The sequence below is a fragment of the Ranitomeya variabilis genome, chromosome 1 (genome assembly GCF_051348905.1).
Source record: "Ranitomeya variabilis isolate aRanVar5 chromosome 1, aRanVar5.hap1, whole genome shotgun sequence".
NCBI lineage: Eukaryota > Metazoa > Chordata > Amphibia > Anura > Dendrobatidae > Ranitomeya > Ranitomeya variabilis.
This window is the reverse complement of record NC_135232.1, coordinates 847,283,559-847,306,602: the sequence shown is the minus strand read 5'-3', so window position 1 is coordinate 847,306,602 and position 23,044 is coordinate 847,283,559. Positions and strand designations below refer to the sequence as shown.

Below are 23,044 nucleotides of genomic sequence, written 5' to 3'. Positions count from 1 at the left end.
TCCTCATGAATACCACGACAGCCCCAACTTGAGACTGACATAGCCTTCCAGTCCAGGACTGGATTATGGGTCTGTAACCATGGCAGCCCTAAAACAACCAAATCATGCATTTTATGTAAAACCAGGAAACGTATCACCTCGCGGTGTTCAGGAGTCATGCACATGGTAACCTGTGTCCAATACTGCGGTTTATTTGCTGCCAATGGTGTAGCATCAATACCCCTAAGAGGAATAGGATTTTCTAATGGTTCAAGAGTAAAACCACAGCGCTTAGCAAATGAGAGATCCATGAGACTCAGGGCAGCACCTGAATCTACAAACGCCATGACAGGATAAGATGACAGTGAGCAAATCAAAGTTACAGACAGAATAAATTTAGGTTGCAAATTACCAACGGTGACAGGACTAACAACCTTAGCTATACGTTTAGAGCATGCTGAGATAACATGTGTAGAATCACCACAGTAGTAGCACAAGCCATTCCGGCGTCTATGAATTTTCCGCTCATTTCTAGTCAGGATTCTATCACATTGCATTAAATCAGGTGTCTGTTCAGACAACACCATGAGGGAATTTGCGGTTTTTCTATCACATTGCACCGAATTAGGTGTCTGTTCAGACAACACCATGAGGGAATTTGCGGTTTTGCGCTCCCGCAACCGCCGGTCAATTTGAATAGCCAGTGCCATAGTATCATTCAGACCTGTGGGAATGGGAAAACCCACCATAACATTCTTAATGGCTTCAGAAAGGCCATTTCTAAAATTAGCGGCCAGTGCACACTCGTTCCAATGTGTCAGCACGGACCATTTCCGAAATTTTTGGCAATACACTTCAGCCTCGTCCTGCCCCTGAGACATAGACAGCAAGGCCTTTTCTGCCTGAATCTCAAGATTGGGTTCCTCATAAAGTAAACCGAGCGCCAGAAAAAACGCATCAAGATCAGCCAATGCCGGATCTCCTGGCGCCAGCGAAAAAGCCCAATCCTGAGGGTCGCCCCGTAAGAACGAAATAACAATTTTTACTTGCTGAGCAGAATCTCCTGATGAACAGGGTCTCAGGGACAAAAACAATTTACAATTATTCACGAAATTCCTAAACTTAAACTTGTCTCCGGAAAACAGTTCAGGAATCGGTATTTTAGGTTCTGACCTAGGATTTCTGATAACATAGTCTTGTATGCCCTGCACACGAGTAGCCAGCTGGTCCACACTTGTAATCAAGGTCTGGACATTCATGTCTGCAGCAAGCATAGCCACTCTGAGGTAAAGGGGAAGAAGAAAAAAAAAAACTCAGAATCTTCTTTCTTATAATCCCTCTTCTGCAATGCATTAAACATTTAATACTGGCCTGGCAAACTGTTATGACCCCAATGGCGAGGGTCTCAGAGGAACGTGGAAGTCTGCAGAATACAAAAATCCAGCTCATAGGGCAGTGGCAACTGGGTTGACCATATATCTACTCCTAACGCCAACACTAGAAGTAGCCGGGGATCATTCCTACGTTGATTCTAGATGACACGCGCCAGCCGGAGAATCTAGCTACCCCTAGTAGAGGAAAACAAAGACCTTTCTTGCCTCCAGAGAAGGGGACCCCAAAGCTGGATAGAAGCCCCCCACAAATAATGACGGTGAGGTAAGAGGAAATGACAAACACAGAAATGAACCAGGTTTAGCACAGAGAGGCCCGCTTACTGATAGCAGAATAAAGAAAGGTAACTTATATGGTCAACAAAAACCCTATCAAAATCCACACTGGAAATTCAAGAACCCCCGAACCGTCTAACGGTCCGGGGGGAGAACACCAGCCCCCTAGAGCTTCCAGCAAAGGTCAGGATATAGATTAGGAACAAGCTGGACAAAAATACAAAACCAAAACAAATAGCAAAAAGCAAAAAGGCAGACTTAGCTGAAATAACTGGAACCAGGATCAGTAGACAAGAGCACAGCAGACTAGCTCTGATAACTACGTTGCCAGGCATTGAACTGAAGGTCCAGGGAGCTTATATAGCAACACCCCTAACTAACGACCCAGGTGCGGATAAAAGGAATGACAGAAAAACCAGAGTCAAAAAACTAGTAACCACTAGAGGGAGCAAAAAGCAAATTCACAACAGGGCCCTGTGCCAGTGACTTCGCAAACGAGTATGCCCCCCCACCTGATGAAGGAACCTGCACTTTCATCTGCACCTTCCTCTTTGTCCCTGTGTAAGGTGGTATAACATGCGGGAAGGGGAACCTTACTTTCAGCAGGGTCAGATTCTGGCTGTGTAGAGTGCAAGGGGAATGTAGTGGTCTGGGTCAATGTACCAGCAGACTCATCTAGCAGTGGCTGGGCAATGGGCAGGATGAGGAGGAAACAGATATAGGGCCAAAGAATAAAGTAGGCTAAATGCAGTTCAAAATTGGTAACAGGACTAAACAGGCGGCACTGCTTTGTTCAGTGGAGTAGCAAACCCAAGAGCAGCAGACACTGTTTTAAGGGCCCAACCACACTAGTAGGCCAAATGCAGTTTAATATCTGATACTATAGGCCGAAAGCCAGAAGGTAGAAGCTCAGCTGTATTCAGTTGAGGGCAACACCAGGGAGGGGCAGACACCGTTAGTAGGCCGGAACCACCAATTTTTAAAAAAACAGCAGTTAATCAGAGCCAGAAGGTAGAAGCTCAGCTGTATTCAGTTGAGGACAACACCAGGCATGGGCAGACACCGTTAGTAGGCCGGAACCACCAATTTTTTAAAAAACAGCAGTTAATCAGAGCCAGAAGGTAGAAGCTCAGCTTTATTCAGTTGAGGACAAACACCAGGGAGCAGCAAACAGAGGTATTAGGCCCCATCCAGCAATTAAAAAAAAAAAAATAAAAATAAGAAAAAGCTTAATCAGAGCCAGAAGGTAGAAGCTCAGCTTTATTCAGTTGAGGACAACACCAGGCAGGGGCAGACACCGTTAGTAGGCCCATAACCACCAATTTTTTAAAAAACAGCACTTAATCAGAGCCAGAAGGTAGAATTTATTCAGTTGAGGACAACACCAGGGAGGGGCAGACACCGTTAGTAGGCCGGAACCACCAATTTTTTAAAAAACAGCAGTTAATCAGAGCCAGAAGGTAGAAGCTCAGCTTTATTCAGTTGAGGACAACACCAGGCAGGGGCAGACACCGTTAGTAGGCTGGAACCAACAATCTTTTAAAAAAACAGCACTTAATGAGAGCCAGAAGGTGGAAGCTCAGATTTATTCATTTGAGGACAACTTGAATTAGGGACTGCAGACAGACTTACCAGGCTGTCCCTTGTGTGGACCATGCATCCAATACATTAACCCATTGCGCCACAAAGGACACGTAACCTTCCGTGGCCATGCCTTCCGCTCCATGTGTCTGTTGTCAGGTGTACCTTTGGACTCACAGATTGACAGAATGAAAGGACAATGTGGTCTTTAACATGCTGGTGGAGGGGTGGGATGGCTTTTCTCGCAAAAGAATTGTCAACTGGGTAGCTCATAGCGTGGTACAGCATAGTCCATCATGGCTTTATTAATATTAAATAAAATAAAAAAATAGGCTCTATGCACTGTAAAATAGGTTCCAGGGGTACACGGGCAGCAGTGGTCAGGTCAGTGGAGGCCTAGTGGAAGGAGGGACCGCAGACAGGCTTCCAAGGCCTAACATACTAAAATGGGCTGGCTGTAGGCACTTTACAATTGGTTCCAGGGGTACACGGGCAGCAGTGGTCAGGTGAGTGGAGGCCTAGTGGAAGGAGGGACCGCAGACAGGCTTCCAAGGCCTAACATACTAAAATGGGCTGGCTGTAGGCACTTTACAATTGGTTCCAGGGGTACACGGGCAGCAGTGGTCAGGTGAGTGGAGGCCTAGTGGAAGGAGGGACCGCAGACAGGCTTCCAAGGCCTAACATACTAAAATGGGCGGGCTGTAGGCACTTTATAATTGGTTCCAGGGGTACACGGGCAGCAGTGGTCAGGTGAGTGGAGGCCTAGTGGAAGGAGGGACCGCAGACAGGCTTCCAAGGCCTAACATACTAAAATGGGCGGGCTGTAGGCACTTTATAATTGGTTCCAGGGGTACACGGGCAGCAGTGGTCTGGTCAACGGAGGCCGATTGTAATGAGTGTCTGCCAGTTAGTAGTCCAAAACAACAAATAAATGTGAATGTCTCGCATTAAAACAAAACAAAAACACTAAAGGGTGCAATCATTAGGTTCAGGGGTGTTATCCTCTGCGTTGTTTCAGACCTCCTAATTTAGCGCAAAGTATTTACTGTGGTAAATAGAGGACACTGCCCCTGACTATGTTAAGTACCATCATACATGTCAACACAATGGTATTGTCAGTGGCAGGTATGGAAGGATGTCAGCGCATAGACTAAACATTGGTGGAAGTGTGAGAGATAACTGTGGAAGTGGTAGACCAATGTTTGACCTGGGGGTGGGTGAACTCTCTTGTGGCCGGCGGTACAGGCCCAGGGCCCCTCATGTTACAACAGTGTGTCTGACGTTGGGTGCGCACCACCACCGCCAGAGACACTTTATTGTACTATGAGGGACCCAGTAGCAATGCCGTCGACCAAAAGCGAGCACACCCACCTCTTCAGACAAACAGCAGTCTCACGGGTGCTTGCGCCAAGTCGCGATACCACGGCCCCGTGTGGGGAGTTTGGCCATTTAGGGAGGTGTAAACATGTCGTATGCTGGACAATCAGCTGCAGCAAATTAGACATTAGAAAAGTAATTCACAGTAGTCCACAGGCAAGAGCTTTTCATAGGAAAGCTAGGTGTCGGCCGGGCAAGGTGGGGCAAAAGATTTCGAAATCCAGTTGTGGTTCATTTTAATGAATGTTAGATCATCAACATTTTGGGTAGCCAGACGAGTCCTTTTTTCGGTTAATATTGAACCTGCAGCACTGAATACTCTTTCTGATAGGACACTTGCTGCCGGGCAAGCAAGCTCCTGCAATGCATATTCTGCCAATTCTGGCCAGGTGTCTAATTTAGGTGCCCAGTAATCAAATGGGAATGACGGTTGAGGGAGAACATCGATAAGGGATGAAAAATAGTTAGTAACCATACTGGACAAATGTTGTCTCCTGTCACTTTCAATTGATGCAGCAGTACCTGTCCTGTCTGCGGTCATAGCAAAATCACTCCACAACCTGGTCAGAAAACCCCTCTGTCCAACGCCACTTCTGATCTGTGCACCCCTAACACTCCTAGTCTGCTGCCCCCTGGAGCTCGCGTGAGAACGATCACGTGCGCTGTGTGCTGGGAATGCCTGAAGCAAATGGTCAACAAGAGTTGATTGTTTGGTTGCTAATATTAGTTCCAAGTTCTCATGTGGCATAATATTTTGCAATTTGCCTTTATAGCGTGGATCAAGGAGGCAGGCCAACCAGTAATCGTCATCGTTCATCATTTTCGTAATGCGTGTGTCCCTTTTTAGGATACGTAAGGCATAATCCGCCATGTGGGCCAAAGTTCCAGTTGTCAAATCTACGGTTGTGATTGGTTGAGGGGCAGTTTCCGGCAAATCTACGTCACTTGTGTCCCTCAAAAAACCAGAACCCGTCCTTGCCACGCAACCAATTTCCAGTGCCCCCGGGAAAGCTTCCGCATTAAAAATATACTCATCCCCATCATCCTCCTCGTCCTCCACCTCCTCTTCGCCCGCTACCTCGTCCTGTACACTGCCCTGACCAGACAATGGCTGACTGTCATCAAGGCTTTCCTCTTCCTCTGGTGCAGACGCCTGATCCTTTATGTGCGTCAAACTTTGCATCAGCAGACACATTAGGGGGATGCTCATGCTTATTATGGCGTTGTCTGCACTAACCAGCCGTGTGCATTCCTCAAAACACTGAAGGACTTGACACATGTCTTGTATCTTCGACCACTGCACACCTGACAACTCCATGTCTGCCATCCTACTGCCTGCCCGTGTATGTGTATCCTCCCACAAAAACATAACAGCCCGCCTCTGTTGGCACAGTCTCTGAAGCATGTGCAGTGTTGAGTTACACCTTGTTGCAACGTCTATGATTAGGCGATTCTGGGGAAGGTTCAAAGACCGCTGATAGGTCTGCATACGGCTGGAGTGTACAGGCGAACGTCGGATATGTGAGCAAAGTCCACGCACTTTGAGGAGCAGGTCGGAGAACCCAGGATAAGTTTTCAATAAGCACTGCACCACCAGGTTTAAGGTGTGAGCCAGGCAAGGAATGTGTTTCAGTTGGAAAAGGGAGATGGCAGCCATGAAATTCCTTCCGTTATCACTCACTACCTTGCCTGCCTCAAGATCTACTGTGCCCAGCCATGACTGCGTTTCTTGTTGCAAGAACTCGGACAGAACTTCCGCGGTGTGTCTGTTGTCGCCCAAACACTTCATAGCCAATACAGCCTGCTGACGCTTGCCAGTAGCTGGCCCATAATGGGACAACTGGTGTGCAACAGTGTCATCTGCCAATGGAGTGGTTGGCCGACTGCGGTCTGTGGAAGAGCTGTAGCTTCTGCAGGAGGACGAGGAGGAGGAGGAGGGGGTGCGAACGCCTACAGCCAACTGTTTCCTAGACCGTGGGCTAGGCACAACTGTCCCAAAATTGATGTCCCCTGTGGACCCTGCATCCACCACATTCACCCAGTGTGCCGTGATGGACACATAACGTCCCTGGCCATGCCTACTGGTCCATGCATCTGTAGTCAGGTGCACTTTTGTACTCACAGATTGCCTGAGTGCATGGATGATGCGCTGTTTAACATGCTGGTGCAGGGCTGGGATGGCTTTTCTGGAAAAAAAGTGTCGACTGGGTAGCTCGTATCGTGGTTCAGCGTACTCCATCAGGGCTTTGAAAGCTTCGCTTTCAACTAACCGGTAGGGCATCATCTCTAACGAGATTAGTCTAGCTATGTGGGCGTTAAAACCCTGTGTACGCGGATGCAAGGATAAGTACTTCCTTTTTCTAACCAGAGTCTCATGTAGGGTGAGCTGGACTGGAGAGATGGAGATCGTGGAACTTTCGGGTGTTCCGGTGGACATGGCAGACTGAGAGACGGTTGGAGACGGTATTGTTTCCGCCGGTGCCCTAGATGCAATATTTCCTCCTACAAAACTGGTGATTCCCTGACCCTAACTGCTTTTGGCTGGCAAAGAAACCTGCACAGATACTGCCGGTGGTGCGGAAAATGGTGGCCTTACAGTGACGGAAGGGATGTTGCGTTGCTGACTAGCTTCATTGGCCGAGGGTGCTACAACCTTAAGGGACGTTTGGTAGTTACTCCAGGCTTGAAAATGCATGGTGGTTAAGTGTCTATGCATGCAACTAGTATTGAGACTTTTCAGATTCTGACCTCTGCTTAAGCTAGTTGAACATTTTTGACAGATGACTTTGCGCTGATCAATTGGATGTTGTTTAAAAAAATGCCAGACTGCACTCTTCCTAGCATCGGATCCCTTTTCAGGGATTGCAGACTGAGCTTTAACCGGATGGCCACGCTGTCCTCCAACAGGTTTTGGCTTTGACACGCGTTTTGGCCCAGATACGGGACCGGCAGATGGAACCTGTTGCAATGTTGATGCCTGCTGCGGCCCCTCCTCCACCTCCGCTTCTGAACTACTGCCGCCTGCACCCTGTTCCCCCAATGGCTGCAATCGGGGTCAACAACTGGGTCATCTATTACCTCCTCTTCGAGCTCGTGTGCAACTTCGTCTGTGTCACCGTGTCGGTCGGTGGTATAGCGTTCGTGGCGGGGCAACATAGTCTCATCAGGGTCTGATTGTGGATCAGTACCCTGAGAGGGCAATGTTGTGGTCTGAGTCAAAGGAGCAGCATAGTACTCTGGCTGTGGCTGTGCATCAGTGCACTCCATGTCAGAATCTACTTGTAATGGGCATGGCCTGTTAAGTGTTTCACTTTCTAAGCCAGGGACGGTATGTGTAAAGAGCTCCATGGAGTAACCCGTTGTTTCGCCTGCTGCATCCTTCTCTCTTGTTGTAGTTTTTGCTGAAGAAGACAAGGAAGTGACTTGTCCCTGACCGTGAACATCCACAAGCAACGCGCTGCTTTTACATTTACCAGTTTCAGAAGAGGAGGCAAAAGAGCTAGAGGCTGAGTCTGCAATGTAAGCCAAAACTTGCTGTTGCTGCTCCGGCTTTAAAAGCGGTTTTCCTACTCCCAGAAAAGAGAGCGTTCGAGGCCTTGTGTAGCCAGACGACGAAACTGGCTCCACAGCTCCAGACTTAGGTGGAATATTTTTATCCCCACGACCACCTGATGCTCCACTACCACTACCATCATTACCAGCTGACAATGAACGCCCACGGCCACGACCTCTTGCACCAGACTTCCTCATTGTTTTAAAAACTTAACCAAAGTAACTTTATTTGTTGCTGTCAAACAACTTACACGGTGAGCTATAACTTCAGAATGATTTCAATATCCCTTAACAGGTTGGTGAGACCACAAGGAAAATCAGGCACAATGTTACACACTCTGTTTTCTGTGGCACTAAATCACAGAGATGCCACACACACAGGACTGTCACTCAAGCACAAATGTCAATATTAATCTCCCACCAATTTTTTTTTTTTTTTTTCAGGGAGACTTTAGAAACCAAATAATAAAAAAAAAGGCTTTCTATGGCCCACTGAGTGAGAGATGGCACACACAGGAGTCAGGAGTGGCACACAAGCCCTGAGGCCAATATTTTTCTCCCACTGATTGATGTAGTGATTTTTTTTCAGGTAGATTTTAGAACCCAAATCAAGCAAAAAAATAAATAGGCTTTCTATGGCCCACTGAGTGGGAGATGGCACACACAGGAGTCAGGAGTGGCACACAAGCCCTGACTGAGGCCAATATTTTTCTCCCACTGATTGATGTAGTGATTTTTTTTCAGGTAGATTTTAGAACCCAAATCAAGCAAAAAAATTAATAGGCTTTCTATGGCCCACTGAGTGAGAGATGGCACACACAGGAGTCAGGAGTGGCACACAAGCCCTGACTGAGGCCAATATTTTTCTCCCACTGATTGATGTAGTGATTTTTTTTCAGGTAGATTTTAGAACCCAAATCAAGCAAAAAAATTAATAGGCTTTCTATGGCCCACTGAGTGAGAGATGGCACACACAGGAGTCAGGAGTGGCACACAAGCCCTGAGGCCAATATTTTTCTCCCACTGATTGATGTAGTGATTTTTTTTCAGGTAGATTTTAGAACCCAAATCAAGCAAAAAAATTAATAGGCTTTCTATGGCCCACTGAGTGAGAGATGGCACACACAGGAGTCAGGAGTGGCACACAAGCCCTGAGGCCAATATTTTTCTCCCACTGATTGATGTAGTGATTTTTTTTCAGGTAGATTTTAGAACCCAAATCAAGCAAAAAAATTAATAGGCTTTCTATGGCCCACTGAGTGAGAGATGGCACACACAGGAGTCAGGAGTGGCACACAAGCCCTGAGGCCAATATTTTTCTCCCACTGATTGATGTAGTGATTTTTTTTCAGGTACATTTTAGAACCCAAATCAAGCAAAAAAATTAATAGGCTTTCTATGGCCCACTGAGTGAGAGATGGCACACACAGGAGTCAGGAGTGGCACACAAGCCCTGACTGAGGCCAATATTTTTCTCCCACTGATTGATGTAGTGATTTTTTTTCAGGTAGATTTTAGAACCCAAATCAAGCAAAAAAATTAATAGGCTTTCTATGGCCCACTGAGTGAGAGATGGCACACACAGGAGTCAGGAGTGGCACACAAGCCCTGAGGCCAATATTTTTCTCCCACTGATTGATGTAGTGATTTTTTTTCAGGTAGATTTTAGAACCCAAATCAAGCAAAAAAATTAATAGGCTTTCTATGGCCCACTGAGTGAGAGATGGCACACACAGGAGTCAGGAGTGGCACACAAGCCCTGACTGAGGCCAATATTTTTCTCCCACTGATTGATGTAGTGATTTTTTTCAGGTAGATTTTAGAACCCAAATCAAGCAAAAAAATTAATAGGCTTTCTATGGCCCACTGAGTGAGAGATGGCACACACAGGAGTCAGGAGTGGCACACAAGCAGAAAGGGCAATATTAATCTCCCACTGTTTGAATTTTTTTTTTTTTCAGGGAGACTTTAGAAACCAAATAATAAAAAAAAAGGCTTTCTATGGCCCACTGAGTGAGAGATGGCACACACAGGAGTCAGGAGTGGCACACAAGCCCTGAGGCCAATATTTTTCTCCCACTGATTGATGTAGTGATTTTTTTTCAGGTAGATTTTAGTACCCAAATCAAGCAAAAAAATTAATAGGCTTTCTATGGCCCACTGAGTGAGAGATGGCACACACAGGGATGGCACTCTAGCAGAAATGCCAATCTTAATCTCCCACAAAAAAAAAAAACAGGGACTGTCCTACAATTACTATCTCCCTGCAGTAATCTCAGCCAGGTATGGCAGGCAGCAATAAGGAGTGGACTGATGCACAAATTAAATAAAAAGTGTGGACAAACAAAAAAGATAGCTGTGCAGAAAGGAAGGAACAAGAGGATTTGTGCTTTGAAAAAAGCAGTTGGTTTGCACAGCGTCGTACACACACAGGCACAGCAACGCAGCTATCAGGGTCAGGGAGCCTTCTAGGGCAGCCCAATGAGCGACAGCGCTGAGGAAAAAAAAACGTAGCTTCCACTGTCCCTGCAAACAAAAGGTGGTGTTGGACAGTGGAAATCGCTACAGCACAAGCGGTTTGCAGCTTTATGTACCCTGCCTATCACTATCCCTGCTTCTGAAGAAGCGGCAGCAACCTCTCCCTACACTCAGATCAGCAGCAGTAAGATGGCGGTCGGCGGGAACGCCCCTTTATAGCCCCTGTGACGCCGCAGAAAGCAAGCCAATCACTGCAATGCCCTTCTCTAAGATGGTGGGGACTGAGATCTATGTCATCACGCTGCCCACACTCTGCGTTCACCTTCATTGGCTGAGAAATGGCGCTTTTCGCGTCATTGAAACGCGACTTTGGCGCGAAAGTCGCGTACCGCATGGCCGATGCAACGCTGGGATCGGCTCGGTTTCATGAGACGCCGACTTTGCCAAAAGTCGGCGACTTTTGAAAATGAACGACCCGTTTCGCTCAACCCTATTAATGAGGTGACTTCGTTGCACCCTTGACATGGCCAAATACTTGGAGCACCATTCCGCTCCCTCAATTACCATCCTCCACCCCACCCATTATGGTGATTGATGGTGCTCACTATGGAACACTGCCTCATCTAACTCCCCAGCTCTGCACATACTACACTGCTTGGGCCAAAAGCACACATAGTGTCAGTATGTTCAGGGGTTGAGTTCACATATATTTCCTGTATGTAGTAGTTGTTCTCAGCAAACAGGATCACACGATAGTATGAGGATGCTACACACAAGAGAGAGATGAGAATGCACGCACACTGACATTGTGCTCATTCTCAAGTCCTTCTCCTGTCAGAATCTGCTGTTATGCACAGTCAGTGATGCACTGAAGATGGCACGCTCCCTAAGTTTTTGCAGCTAGATGGTGCACCACTACATTATGGGTGTAAAGTCCGGGCATTCCTACATGAACAGTTTCCTGGAAAGTGGATTGGTCATCATGGGTCAGTTGAATGTCCACCCAGGTCTCCCAATCTGACCCCCTTAGACTTTTATCTATGTGGTCATCTGAAGGCAATTGCCTTTGCTGTGAAGATACGAGATGTGCAGCATCTGAAACAATGGATACTGGAAGCCTGTGCTAGCATTTCTTCTGCGAGGTTGCTATCAGTGTGTCAAGAGTAAGAGAAGAGGGTTGCATTGACAATCCAACACAATGGGCAGCACTTTGAACACATTTTATAAGTGGTCATAAACTTGTAAATAACTCATGAAAGAATAAAGTTGCATTAAAACAATGCACACCATTGTTTTTTCTTGGGAAATTCTCAATAAGTTTGATGCATCACATGACCCTCTTCCCATTGAAAAAAATAAAGTTGGATCCAAAATGGCCGACTTCAAAATGGTTGCCATGGTCACCACCCATCTTGAAAAGTTTTCCCCTCTCCCATATACTAATGTGCCACAAACAGGAAGTTGATATCACCAACCATTCCCATTTAATTTAGGTGTATCCATATAAATGGCCCACCCTGTAGTTCACAGTCAAGGTGTTTTTCCTCACATTACTGACCTGGCTTGTCTTTTCGTCCTGCCTGGTCTCTCAGCTCCTTACCTGGGCTTTGTAATCTAAACCTGTGCTGCCTGCCGAGACCCCGGACCATCTGACTACATTTCTGTCTCACCCTTTTGTACCTTGCATACCTCTTCTGACCCGTGGGCCAGGTGCTGCAGGCCCGGACACTGCCCTGGAGTGGCACCTGGTGCCTATCCTCGCCATCAGAGGCGCCAGTGAAGACCAGATAGCCACTTAGTCACGCCCCCAGGGTAATTCCGGCCAGTGGGTTCACATCTACCAGCGTTAGACATATCTAATGTTTTATATAAGAAAAGTATAATTTGTTTACAAAACTAATTGAACAAGAGTTACAATATAAGTATGATTTTGATAAGGCCTTAGTCTTCTGCATGAATGTGTAAATAAATAGTTCAAACTCAGTTTTGGGGGTGATACTTTACGAAATGATGATAATATTCTATTCTCCAAAATGTAGTAATCAATGCATTTTCAGGTCAATATTATGGTGGCCAAGAACATGTTTTGATGGAAAACCAGTGCAAGTGTATCAGGGTGACCTCTAGGTTTGTCCCATCAAAAGAAGATCCAAATGAAGAGATTCTAGAAAGAAATATTGAAATAACGTGAGTGTAAATAATCCAGGCTTTATAAGAAAATTTTTAATATTTAAAATCTTCGTGAATAACTTTATATTGGTTTAGTGGTTAGCGCTGTGGTTTTATGTGCACTTAAGTCCTGGGTACAAATTCAGCCAGAGGTAACTGCATGGAGGTTCATAGTCTCCTTTTCCTAATGTCAGGTCTCATGTCACATTCCTGATAAATTACGGTCTTTATGGGTGTGCAGTTGTGATATCAGAAGAGAGGATCGTTCCACTTTTCATTGTAACTGATATGAGAGTAAATATTCTGCAGCACCACTGAAATGTGGAAACTATACTAGAAACGTAAACTACATACTGTACATGATATAAATCATAGCTTCTATAGGCACGTGCTGCTTATGCAGCATGATCAGGATACCCTCAAGCCCATGCAGATTTTTCCTAGATATTGTTAAAGGGAACTTGTCAGCAGGATTGTGTACAGTAACCTACACCATTGCAAGTGGAAAACATCCTAAAGGTACCGTTACACTAAACGATTTACCAACGATACGACCTGGCCGTGATCGTTGGTAAGTCGTTGTGTGGTCACTGGAGAGCTGTCACACAGACAGCTCTCCAGCGACCAACGATGCCGAAGTCCCCGGGTAACCAGGGTAAACATCGGGTTACTAAGTGCAGGGCCGCGCTTAGTAACCCGATGTTTACCCTGGTTACCATTGTAAATGTAAAAAAAAAAACACTACATACTTACATTCCGGTGTCTGTCACGTCCCTCGCCGTCAGCTTCCCGCACTGACTGTGTCAGTGCCAGCCATAAAGCACAGCACAGTGGTGACGTCACCGCTGTGCTCTGCTTTTACTTTATGGCTGGCGCTCACAGTCAGTGCGGGAAGCTGACGGCGAGGGACGTGACAGACACCGGAATGTAAATATGTACTGTTTTTTTTTTTTACATTTACAATTAGTAATCTGATGTTTACCCTGGTTACAAGCGAACACATCGCTGGATGGGCATCACACACGCCGATCCAGCGATGACAGCGGGTGATCCAGCGACGAAATAAAGTTCTGGCCTTCTAGCGCCGACCAGCGATGTCACAGCAGGATCCTGATCGAGATCGCTATCCAGGACGCTGCAACGTCACGGATCGCTGTCGTTCTCGTTCAAAAGTTGCTCAGTGTGACGGTACCTTAAGGCTTCGTGCACACTTTGCGGTTTTTGCTGCGGATCCGCAGCGGATTTGACGCTGCGGATCCGCAGCAGTTTTCCATGCAGGGTACAGTACAATGTTACCCTATGGAAAACAAAAACCGCTGTGCCCACGATGCGGAAAATTCATTGCGGAACCGCTGCGGGAAAAAAGAAGGAGCATGTCACTTCTTTCTGCGGATTCCGCAGCGGTTTTCAACATGCACCAATAGGAAAGTGCAGTTGAAAACCCGCAGAAGAATCCGCAGAAGAAACCGCATGAAAATCCGCAGTGAAAACCGCAGCGGTTTTTCACTGCGGATTTTCAAAAACCGCTGCGGAAAAATCCGCAGAAGAATCCGCAATGTGTGCACATACCCTAAGTCTTTTACGAAAAGCTTTTTGGTGTTTAAAAGGAACCTGTCAGCAGGATTGTGCACAGTAACTTACAGACAGTGTTAGGTTGGTGCCATTATACTGATTACAATTATACCTTGGTTGATAAAATCCGTCTTGTGGTTGTTTTTAATCTTTATTTTTAGTTTTGAGTTAATGATCTGTTCGTGCTCCGGGGTGCCCTAATTAGGTATTCATCTGTATGGCTTCTGCAATCTTAATGATAGGCCATCAATACAAAAAATTGGTTGCCAACTATTTTAAAGTCACTAGCTAGACTTTTGTAACTGGCATCTTTGGATTTTGACACTTAATAAAAACCCTTTCTATTTTGTCACCTTTCCTACATTTTTACTCCAGAACTTGGTGGGTTCACCTGAGTTTAAAAGATATTGTGTTCTCATACCCATAGGGGGGCTATGGGTATGAGAACACAACGTCTCTTAAACTCAGGTGAACCCACCAAGTTTTTCAAGCAGAATACTTCAGGAAAGTGGCGTATTATTTTTTTCCTGGAGCATCTTTTGTGTCATCTTTTTCTCAGAGGGTTTTAATGAATGGTTTCTGAAAATGTTTTTAATGTTTTTTTTACTTCATTGATTAACAAAGAAACCGCTTTTTCAATCAATGATGATGGCAAGCTCCCCAAAAAAGTCTAGGCCATATGAATGGTCAGGTTTTTACATAGGAATGCATACTGTATGTTCATTCTTTCATCCGAATCTGCCTGAAAAAGATGTGAAAAATATTTAGAAATGAGAGTCCTTAGTGGTTGATACCTTTAAATGGCTAACTGAAAAGATGGTAACAAATTGCAAGCTTTCGAGACTACTCCGATGTCTCTTCATCAGGCATAGACTGATGAAGAGGCCAGAGTAGTCTTGAAAGCTTGCAATTTGTTACCATCTTTTCTGTTAGCCATTAAAAGGTATCAACCACTGAGGACTCTCATTTCTAAATAATTTTCTATCCACTGGCTAACACGGTACCAAGATATATATCTTTCCTGAAAAAGATGTGATGTGCACATACCTTTACTCCAGAAATTTTGTAGTAGAAACAAAGCATGTGGCGTGCAGTCAAATGACTGGTCTAGTTTTCAATATATCCACACTTTACTAATTATTATTATTATTGTTAGTGTTAGATGAAAACTTTATTACACGTTTTTGTATTTCGCCCACAGAGTTCCACTGAGCAGCAGAATGAACATTTCCGATCCAACTTCTCCATTAAGAACCGAATTTGTTTATAATCTTTTAAGCCTGTAAGCTATAACATTTTTTATATAAACTCCTATCAATAATGATTGAGAATCTAGATTGTATTTGTACTATTATGCCACTTTATTTTACTTAATTTTTTTTTTTTTTTTTTAAATGCACCCCTAAAAAAAAACAAAAAAGATACGGCTTATCTCATAAGGATAATCTGTACCCATATTGCCCTTAAATGATGTTTGGAAGTCATACAGGGGTTCCCCTCCTCAGAGTAATCCTCTGTGGGCCTGAATAGAGACCCACTTTGCTTCTCACAAAATTAGAATATCATGAAAAAGTTAATTTATTTCAGTTCTTCAGTACAAAAATTGAAACTCATATATTATACAGAGTTTTCTCTTTCAAGTGTTCATGTCTATTAATGTTGGTAATTATTGCGTACAGCCTATGGAAACCCAAAAGTCATTATCTCAGTAAATTAGAATAATTAACAAAAAACACCTGCAAAGGCTTCCTAACTGTTTAGAAGTCTCCCTTAGTCTGTTTCAGTAGGCTCCACAATCATGGGGAAGACTGCTGACTTGACAGATGTCAAGAAGGCAGTCATTGACGCATTCCACAAGGAGGGTAAACTACAAAAGGTCATTGCTTAAGAAGCTCAAAAAGTATATATTGAACAGCGCTCCATCCAGGTGTAAAAGTCTTCAATACAAACTTTATTTAAGCCATAGTAAAACAGCGACGTTTCGACCACTACATGGTCTTTATCAAGCTTGATAAAGACCATGTAGTGGTCGAAACGTCGCTGTTTTACTATGGCTTAAATAAAGTTTGTATTGAAGACTTTTACACCTGGATGGAGCGCTGTTCAATATATACTTTTTGGTCTGATGATATCCAAGACGGTTCCCTGGATGTGGAACGAGCGCCCCAGTCAACAGTGAGTGCTGTCAGCCTGTTTTGTTTTTTTGTGGATTGCTAAAGAAGCTGGCTGTTCACAGAGTGCTGTATCCAAGCATATTAATGGAAAGTTGAGTGGAAGGAAAAAGTGTGGTAAAAAAAGATGCACAAGCAACCGGGATAACCGCAGCTGTGGACTGCTGCTGGAGTCACTGCTTCAATAGCCACCACACACAGACCTATCCAGGACATGGGCTACAAGTGTCACATTCCTTGTGTCAAGCCACTCATGACCAATAGACAACGCCAGAAGTGTCTTACCTGGGCCAAGGTGAAAAAGAACTGGACTGTTGCTCAGTGGTCCAAGGTGTTGTTTTTAGATGAAAGTAAATTTTGCATTTCATTTGGAAATCAAGGTTCCAGAGTCTGGAGGAAGAGTGGAGAGGCACACAATCCAAGCTGCTTGAGGTCTATTGTGAAGTTTCCACAATCAGTGATGGGTTGGGGAGCCATGTCATGTGCTAGTGTAGGTCTACTGTGTTTTGTCAAGACCAAAGACAGAGCAGCCGTCTACCAGGAAATATTAGAGCACTTCACGCTTCCCTCTGCCAACAAGCTTTTTGGAGATGGAAATGTAATTCTCCAGCAGGACTTGGCACCTGTCCACACTATCAAAAATACCAGTACCTGGTTTAAAAACAACAGTATCACTGTGCTTGATTGGCCAGAAAACTCGCCTGACCTTAACCCCATAGAGAGTCTATGGGGTTTTGTCAAGAGGAAGATGAGAGACACCATGCCAAACAATGCAGACGACTGTTATGGGCTTCCATAAGACCTCAGCAGTGCCACAGGAAGATCGCCTCCATGCCACTCTGCATTGATGCAGTAATTGATGAAAAAGGAGCCCTGACCAAGTACTGAGTGCATTTACAGAACATACATTTCAGTAGGCCAACATTTCGGATTTTAAAATCATTTTTCAAGCTGGTGTTATAAAGTATTCTAACTTACTGAGATAATGACTTTTGGGTTTTCATTGGCTGTAAGCCATAATCATCAACATTAACAGAAATAAACACTTGAAATAGATCTCTCTGTTTGTAATGACTCTATATAATATATGAGTTTCACTTTTTTATATTGAAGAACTGAAATAAATTAATTTTTTGATGATATTCTAATTTGTGAAAAGCACCTGTACATACTGGAAGAAAGAGAAGAACTGCAAGTTTATTTAAAAGGTGTATTTTGCATCAGTCTTTGTATGCCAAATCCAGAAATGGAATATATAGAGAAAAACTCTAATTGATAAGTTAACATCTGTTCTGTGTTTTGGAGACACTCCTGGTTTTGGCATACAAATACTAGTAATTAACCGAAAAAAAAAATGAACTGGAGTATAAGTTGGTATAGAATACAAATACTGATTGAATAATACTGACATGTGCATGAGGCCCAACCTGTCTTCCAATATTTCTGCACCTGTATGGTGGGATCTGGGATTATCCATGATGCATGCACCCTGATTAATGCCTGGGCTTACAGTCCTATTCGTGCTGCTAACTTTGCAGGATTGGACCATATAGGGAGGAGTACAACTGAACAAGAGCTGTCATGGTTACTTTTATGGTTTTGAATGATTTTTTTTTTTTTAAATTGCATCAAAATATAAATTCTGCCTTAAAGGGAGCATTTAGGATTGATTCTTGGCTGCAAGGATCAATGTGGGCTGTCATGTGGGCACTCCTACCTATCTATGCCAGTTCCTTCCTCTGGTTTACTAAGCAAGGCAGACAATAGAAGGCTGTCACTGTGTGGGGCGGCACTTGGCAGATTGATGTTCTCAAATATCATCTGGACCTGTACCGCCCCAGACAATAACGCCGTATGAGATCTGGTAAGGGAAGGCAGGTCCCCAAAAAGAAGGGTGACTTGTCAGTCAGAGACGTAAGGCAGACAGCGGATGGGGATAACGTAGCATAAGCTTTCAGTGATGGATTTCTCTGAAATACTGAAAAGGATTTCTACAAGCAACGTAAGGATTTAGTCAGCATTCCAGTCCCTGTATCGACATATGCCATTAGTTTGTGGTATAAAATCCTGATGACAGGTTTCTCTAATATTTTTTTTTTTAGTTGCAAGAAATGTGACCCTGTGGAAATGGACATTGGTGGTGAATCAGTTCTTGTTTCTCAAGGAAGCTGCAATACACCTGATGAGGATTCCTGCTACACTTATGATAGAAACAAGTGCTACACAACTAAAGTTCCCTTCACACTGAACGGAAAGACAATAATGAAGGAAGTGTCTCTAAATCCTGAATCCTGTTATGAATAAAACACGCAATAACCAAATACTGTTTATAACAGCATCAATCAGCCAGAACCGAAAAAGAGGCCATGTAAGACAGGCTTTGGTCACGCATTTTGTGCAGCGCTTTACTGTGCGCCATACCAATGTAGCTTTAGAGCCTTGCCTAACACAAAATACAGCTTTGCAATAAATCCAATCATTGTCTATTCATAGCAATAAAGAAATTGTGTGACATCTTTCTTGTACTATATCATAAAGAATTATTTACACCATTCCAGGGATTGTCTCATGGCGACAAACTCTTTCCAAGTTCCCCCTTAGGACACAAGAACGTCTTAAAGGGTGACAACTCCATTACGGACCACCTTGTATCTTTTAGGGTGAGAGGCCAGTCGTTTTGTAAGAAAACCCTTTTAGCTACAGAAGTAAGAACTTATAGTAACTTTTAACTAGCTGTTTCCAGCCAGCTAACGCTCGGCACGCTCATTGCTATCTAATTAACGCTGCTGGTGATTAAACTAAAGTAAATAATGACAACATTCAATAGCGCTTACGCAGGTGGTAAATTAACTTAAAATGAAGTTAATAACAATAGTGTGGTGATGTGTTGGGGGCGGGATTATGTGTGGTAATAAGGTGGGGGGGCGGGATTATGTGTAGTAATAAGGTGGGGGGGCGGGATTATGTGTGGTAATAAGGTGGGGGGCGGGATTATGTGTGGTGATGTGGTGGGGGGCGGGATTATGTGTGGTAATAAGGTGGGGGGGCGGGATTATGTGTGGTGATGTGGGGGGCGGGATTATGTGTGGTAATGTGGTGGGGCGGGATTATGTGTGGTGATGTGGTGGGGGGAGGGATTATGTGTGGTGATGGGGTGGGGGGGCGGGATTATGTGTGGTGATGGGGTGGGGGGGCAGGATTATGTGTGGTGATGTGTTGGGGGTGGGATTATGTGTGGTGATGTGTTGGGGGCGGGATTATGTGTGGTAATGTGGTGGGGCGGGATTATGTGTGGTGATGGGGTGGGGGGGCGGGATTATGTGTGGTGATGGGGTGGGGGGGCGGGATTATGTGTGGTGATGGGTGGGGGGGCGGGATTATGTGTGGTGATGGGGTGGGGGGGCGGGATTATGTGTGGTGATGGGGTGGGGGGGCGGGATTATGTGTGGTGATGTGTTGAGGGCGGGATTATGTGTGGTAATGTGGTGGGGCGGGATTATGTGTGGTGATGTGGTGGGGGAGGGATTATGTGTGGTGATGGGGTGGGGGGGGCGGGATTATGTGTGTTGATGGGGTGGGGGGCAGGATTATGTGTGGTGATTGGGTGGGGGGGCGGGATTATGTGTTGTAATGTCATGGGGGGCGGGATTATGTGTGGTAATGTGGTGGGGGGTTGGATTATGTGTAGTAATGTGGTGGGGGGCGGGATTATCTGTGGTAATGTGGTGGGGGGTGGGATTATGTGTGGTAATGTGGTAGGGGGGCAGGAATTTCTGTGGTAATGTGGTGGGGGCAGGATTATGTGTGGTAATGTGGTGGGGGGGCGGGATTATGTGTGGTGATGTGGTGGGGGGGCGGTATTATGCGTGGTGATGTGGTACGGATTGTGTGTGGTAATGTGGGGGGCAGGATTATGTGTGGTAATGTGGTGGGGGGCAGGATTATCTGTGGTAATGTGGGGGGCGGGATTATGTGTGGTAATAGGGTGGGGGGCGGGATTATGTGTGGTAATGTGGTGGAGGGGTGGGATTATCTGTGGCAATGTGGTGGGGGGGCAGGATTATGTGTAGTAATGTGGAGGGGTGGCGGGATTATGTGTGGTGATGTGGTGGGGGGGTGGGATTATGTGTGGTAATGTGGTGGGGGCGGGATTATCTGTGGTAATGTGGTGGGGGGCTGGATTATGTGTGGTAATGTGGTGGGGGGAGGGATTATCTAGTAATGTGGTGGGGGCGGGATTATGTGTGGTAATGTGGTGGGGGGGCGGGATTATGTGTGGTAATATGGTGGGGGAAGGATTATGTGTGGTAATGTGGTGGGGGGGCGGGATTATCTGTGGTAATGTGGTGGGGGGCTGGATTATGTGTGGTAATGTGGTGGGGGGTGGGATTATGTGTGGTAATGTGGTGGGGGGGCAGGATTATGTGTGGTAATGTGGTGGGGGGGCGGGATTATGTGTGGTAATATGGTGGGGGGCAGGATTATGTGTGGTAATGTGGTGGGGGGGCAGGATTATGTGTAGTAATATGGTGGGGTGGCGGGATTATGTGTGGTGATGTGGTGGGGGGGCGGTATTATGCGTGGTGATGTGGTACGGATTGTGTGTGGTAATGTGGGGGGCAGGATTATGTGTGGTAATGTGGTGGGGGGCAGGATTATCTGTGGTAATGTGGGGGGCGGGATTATGTGTGGTAATGTGGTGGGGGCGGGATTGTGTGTGATAATGGTGTGGGGGGCAGGATTATGTGTAGTAATATGGTGGGGTGGCGGGATTATGTGTGGTGATGTGGTGGGGGGGCGGGATTATGTGTGGTAATGTGGTGGGGACGGGATTATGTGTGGTAATGTGGTGGGGGCAGGATTATGTGTAGTAATATGGTGGGGTGGCGGGATTATGTGTGGTGATGTGGTGGGGGGGCGGGATTATGTGTGGTAATGGAGTGGGAGGGCAGGATTATGTGTGGTGATGTGTTGGGTGGAGGGATTGTGTGGTGATGTGTTGGGGGTGGGATTATGTGTGGTGATGTGGTGCGGATTGTGTGTGGTAATGTGGGGGGCAGAATTATGTGTGGTAATGTGGTGGGGGGCGGGATTATCTGTGGTAATGTGGTGGGGGGTGGGATTATGTGTGGTAATGTGGTGGGGGGCAGGATTATGTGTGGTAATGGGATGGAGGGAGATTATGTGTGGTAATGTGGTGGAGGGGTGGGATTATCTGTGGTAATGTGGTGGGGGGGCAGGATTATGTGTAGTAATGTGGAGGGGTGGCGGGATTATGTGTGATGATGTGGTGGGGGGTGGGATTATGTGTGGTAATGTGGTGGGAGGCGGGTTTATGTGTGGTAATGTGGTGGGGGTGCGGGATTATCTGTGGTAATTTGGTGGGGGGCAGGATTATCTGTGGTAATGTGGTGGGGGGTGGGATTATGTGTGGTAATGTGGTGGGGGCGGGATTGTGTGTGGTAATGGGGTGGGGGCAGGATTATGTGTGTTGATGTGGTGGGGGCGGAGCTATTGTGCAGGGGTGGGATTAGCGAGTAATCACGATGCCTCATATATATAGATATGAAACTTGTTAAATGGGGTTTTCTCAGAAGACTAAGATATTGATGTTCCATCGTTAAGATAGCCCATCGATATTGGATTAATACTTGATCTTTAGGGGTCCTTCATCCGATACTGACATCACTCACCTGATGCTTGTAACAGCGTTCCAGCCGACACAGCACCAGGTGGCAACAGAGCAGTGGGGATGTCCACTGATCTTATATTGATGACCTATGCCACAGACTGGCCATGAATATGGTAGGCCCAGGAAGATCCCATTAAATGTAAACTCTCCATAGCTCCTTAAAGACAACCTGTCAGCAGGTTTTAGTAGCCCCAATTGATCAAATCTGTGTTAGGTCGCTGTAATGTAGATTACCTACATTCCTTTGTTTTTTCAATCCTTTTTTCTATTTCTGAGTATTCATTTTTCAAATTTTTATGTAAATGAAGCACCATGTGCAAGGGACCTGGCCCGCACTTACAACTCTCTAACGGCTCTTCCTTTTTCCTCGCCCACTACGGTCCTCTGGTTACTGAATGACAGGTCACTATTGTCTGAGTAACCTGCCTCCCCTACTGGAGATCTCGCGCAGGCGCAGACCTATTGTCCAGCTCTGGAAACGTCATCAGGACCAGGGAATGACGGTAACTTGTGTGAGATCTCCAGCAGGTCACTCAAGCAAGAGTGATCATATTCAGTGATCTTAGGATGGCAATGGTTGGGGAAAAAGGGAGAGAATCCATAAGGATGTAATTACAGGAGCAAGCCCCCTGCATTTGCAGCTTTTTTACATAAAAATGTGAAAGGAGATTACTTGCGCATGGACTAATGGATTGGAAAATTAAATTATGAAATTAGTCTGCATTTCAGAGACCTAACAGATTAGATACTGACAGGTTCCATTTAGTATACAGTGTGATAAGAATCTGTTCACACTGATGCCATAT

General features: G+C 45.5%; 1 protein-coding gene and 1 long non-coding RNA gene across 2 annotated transcripts in view; one reads left to right on the top strand and one right to left on the bottom strand.

The window, feature by feature from the left end:
• JCHAIN (joining chain of multimeric IgA and IgM) overlaps nt 1–19,054 on the top strand; it is a 30,135-nt gene extending 11,081 nt beyond the window's left edge. Inside the window, exons 2-4 of the mRNA XM_077276568.1 lie at nt 12,692–12,821; nt 15,577–15,657; nt 18,649–19,054. Of these exons, the coding sequence (XP_077132683.1) occupies nt 12,692–12,821; nt 15,577–15,657; nt 18,649–18,850 (413 nt within the window). The 3' untranslated portion in view covers nt 18,851–19,054. The remainder of the gene's footprint in view (nt 1–12,691; nt 12,822–15,576; nt 15,658–18,648) is intronic.
• LOC143787666 (uncharacterized) overlaps nt 1–23,044 on the bottom strand; it is a 186,494-nt gene that overhangs the window by 93,705 nt on the left and 69,745 nt on the right. The window lies entirely within an intron of this gene.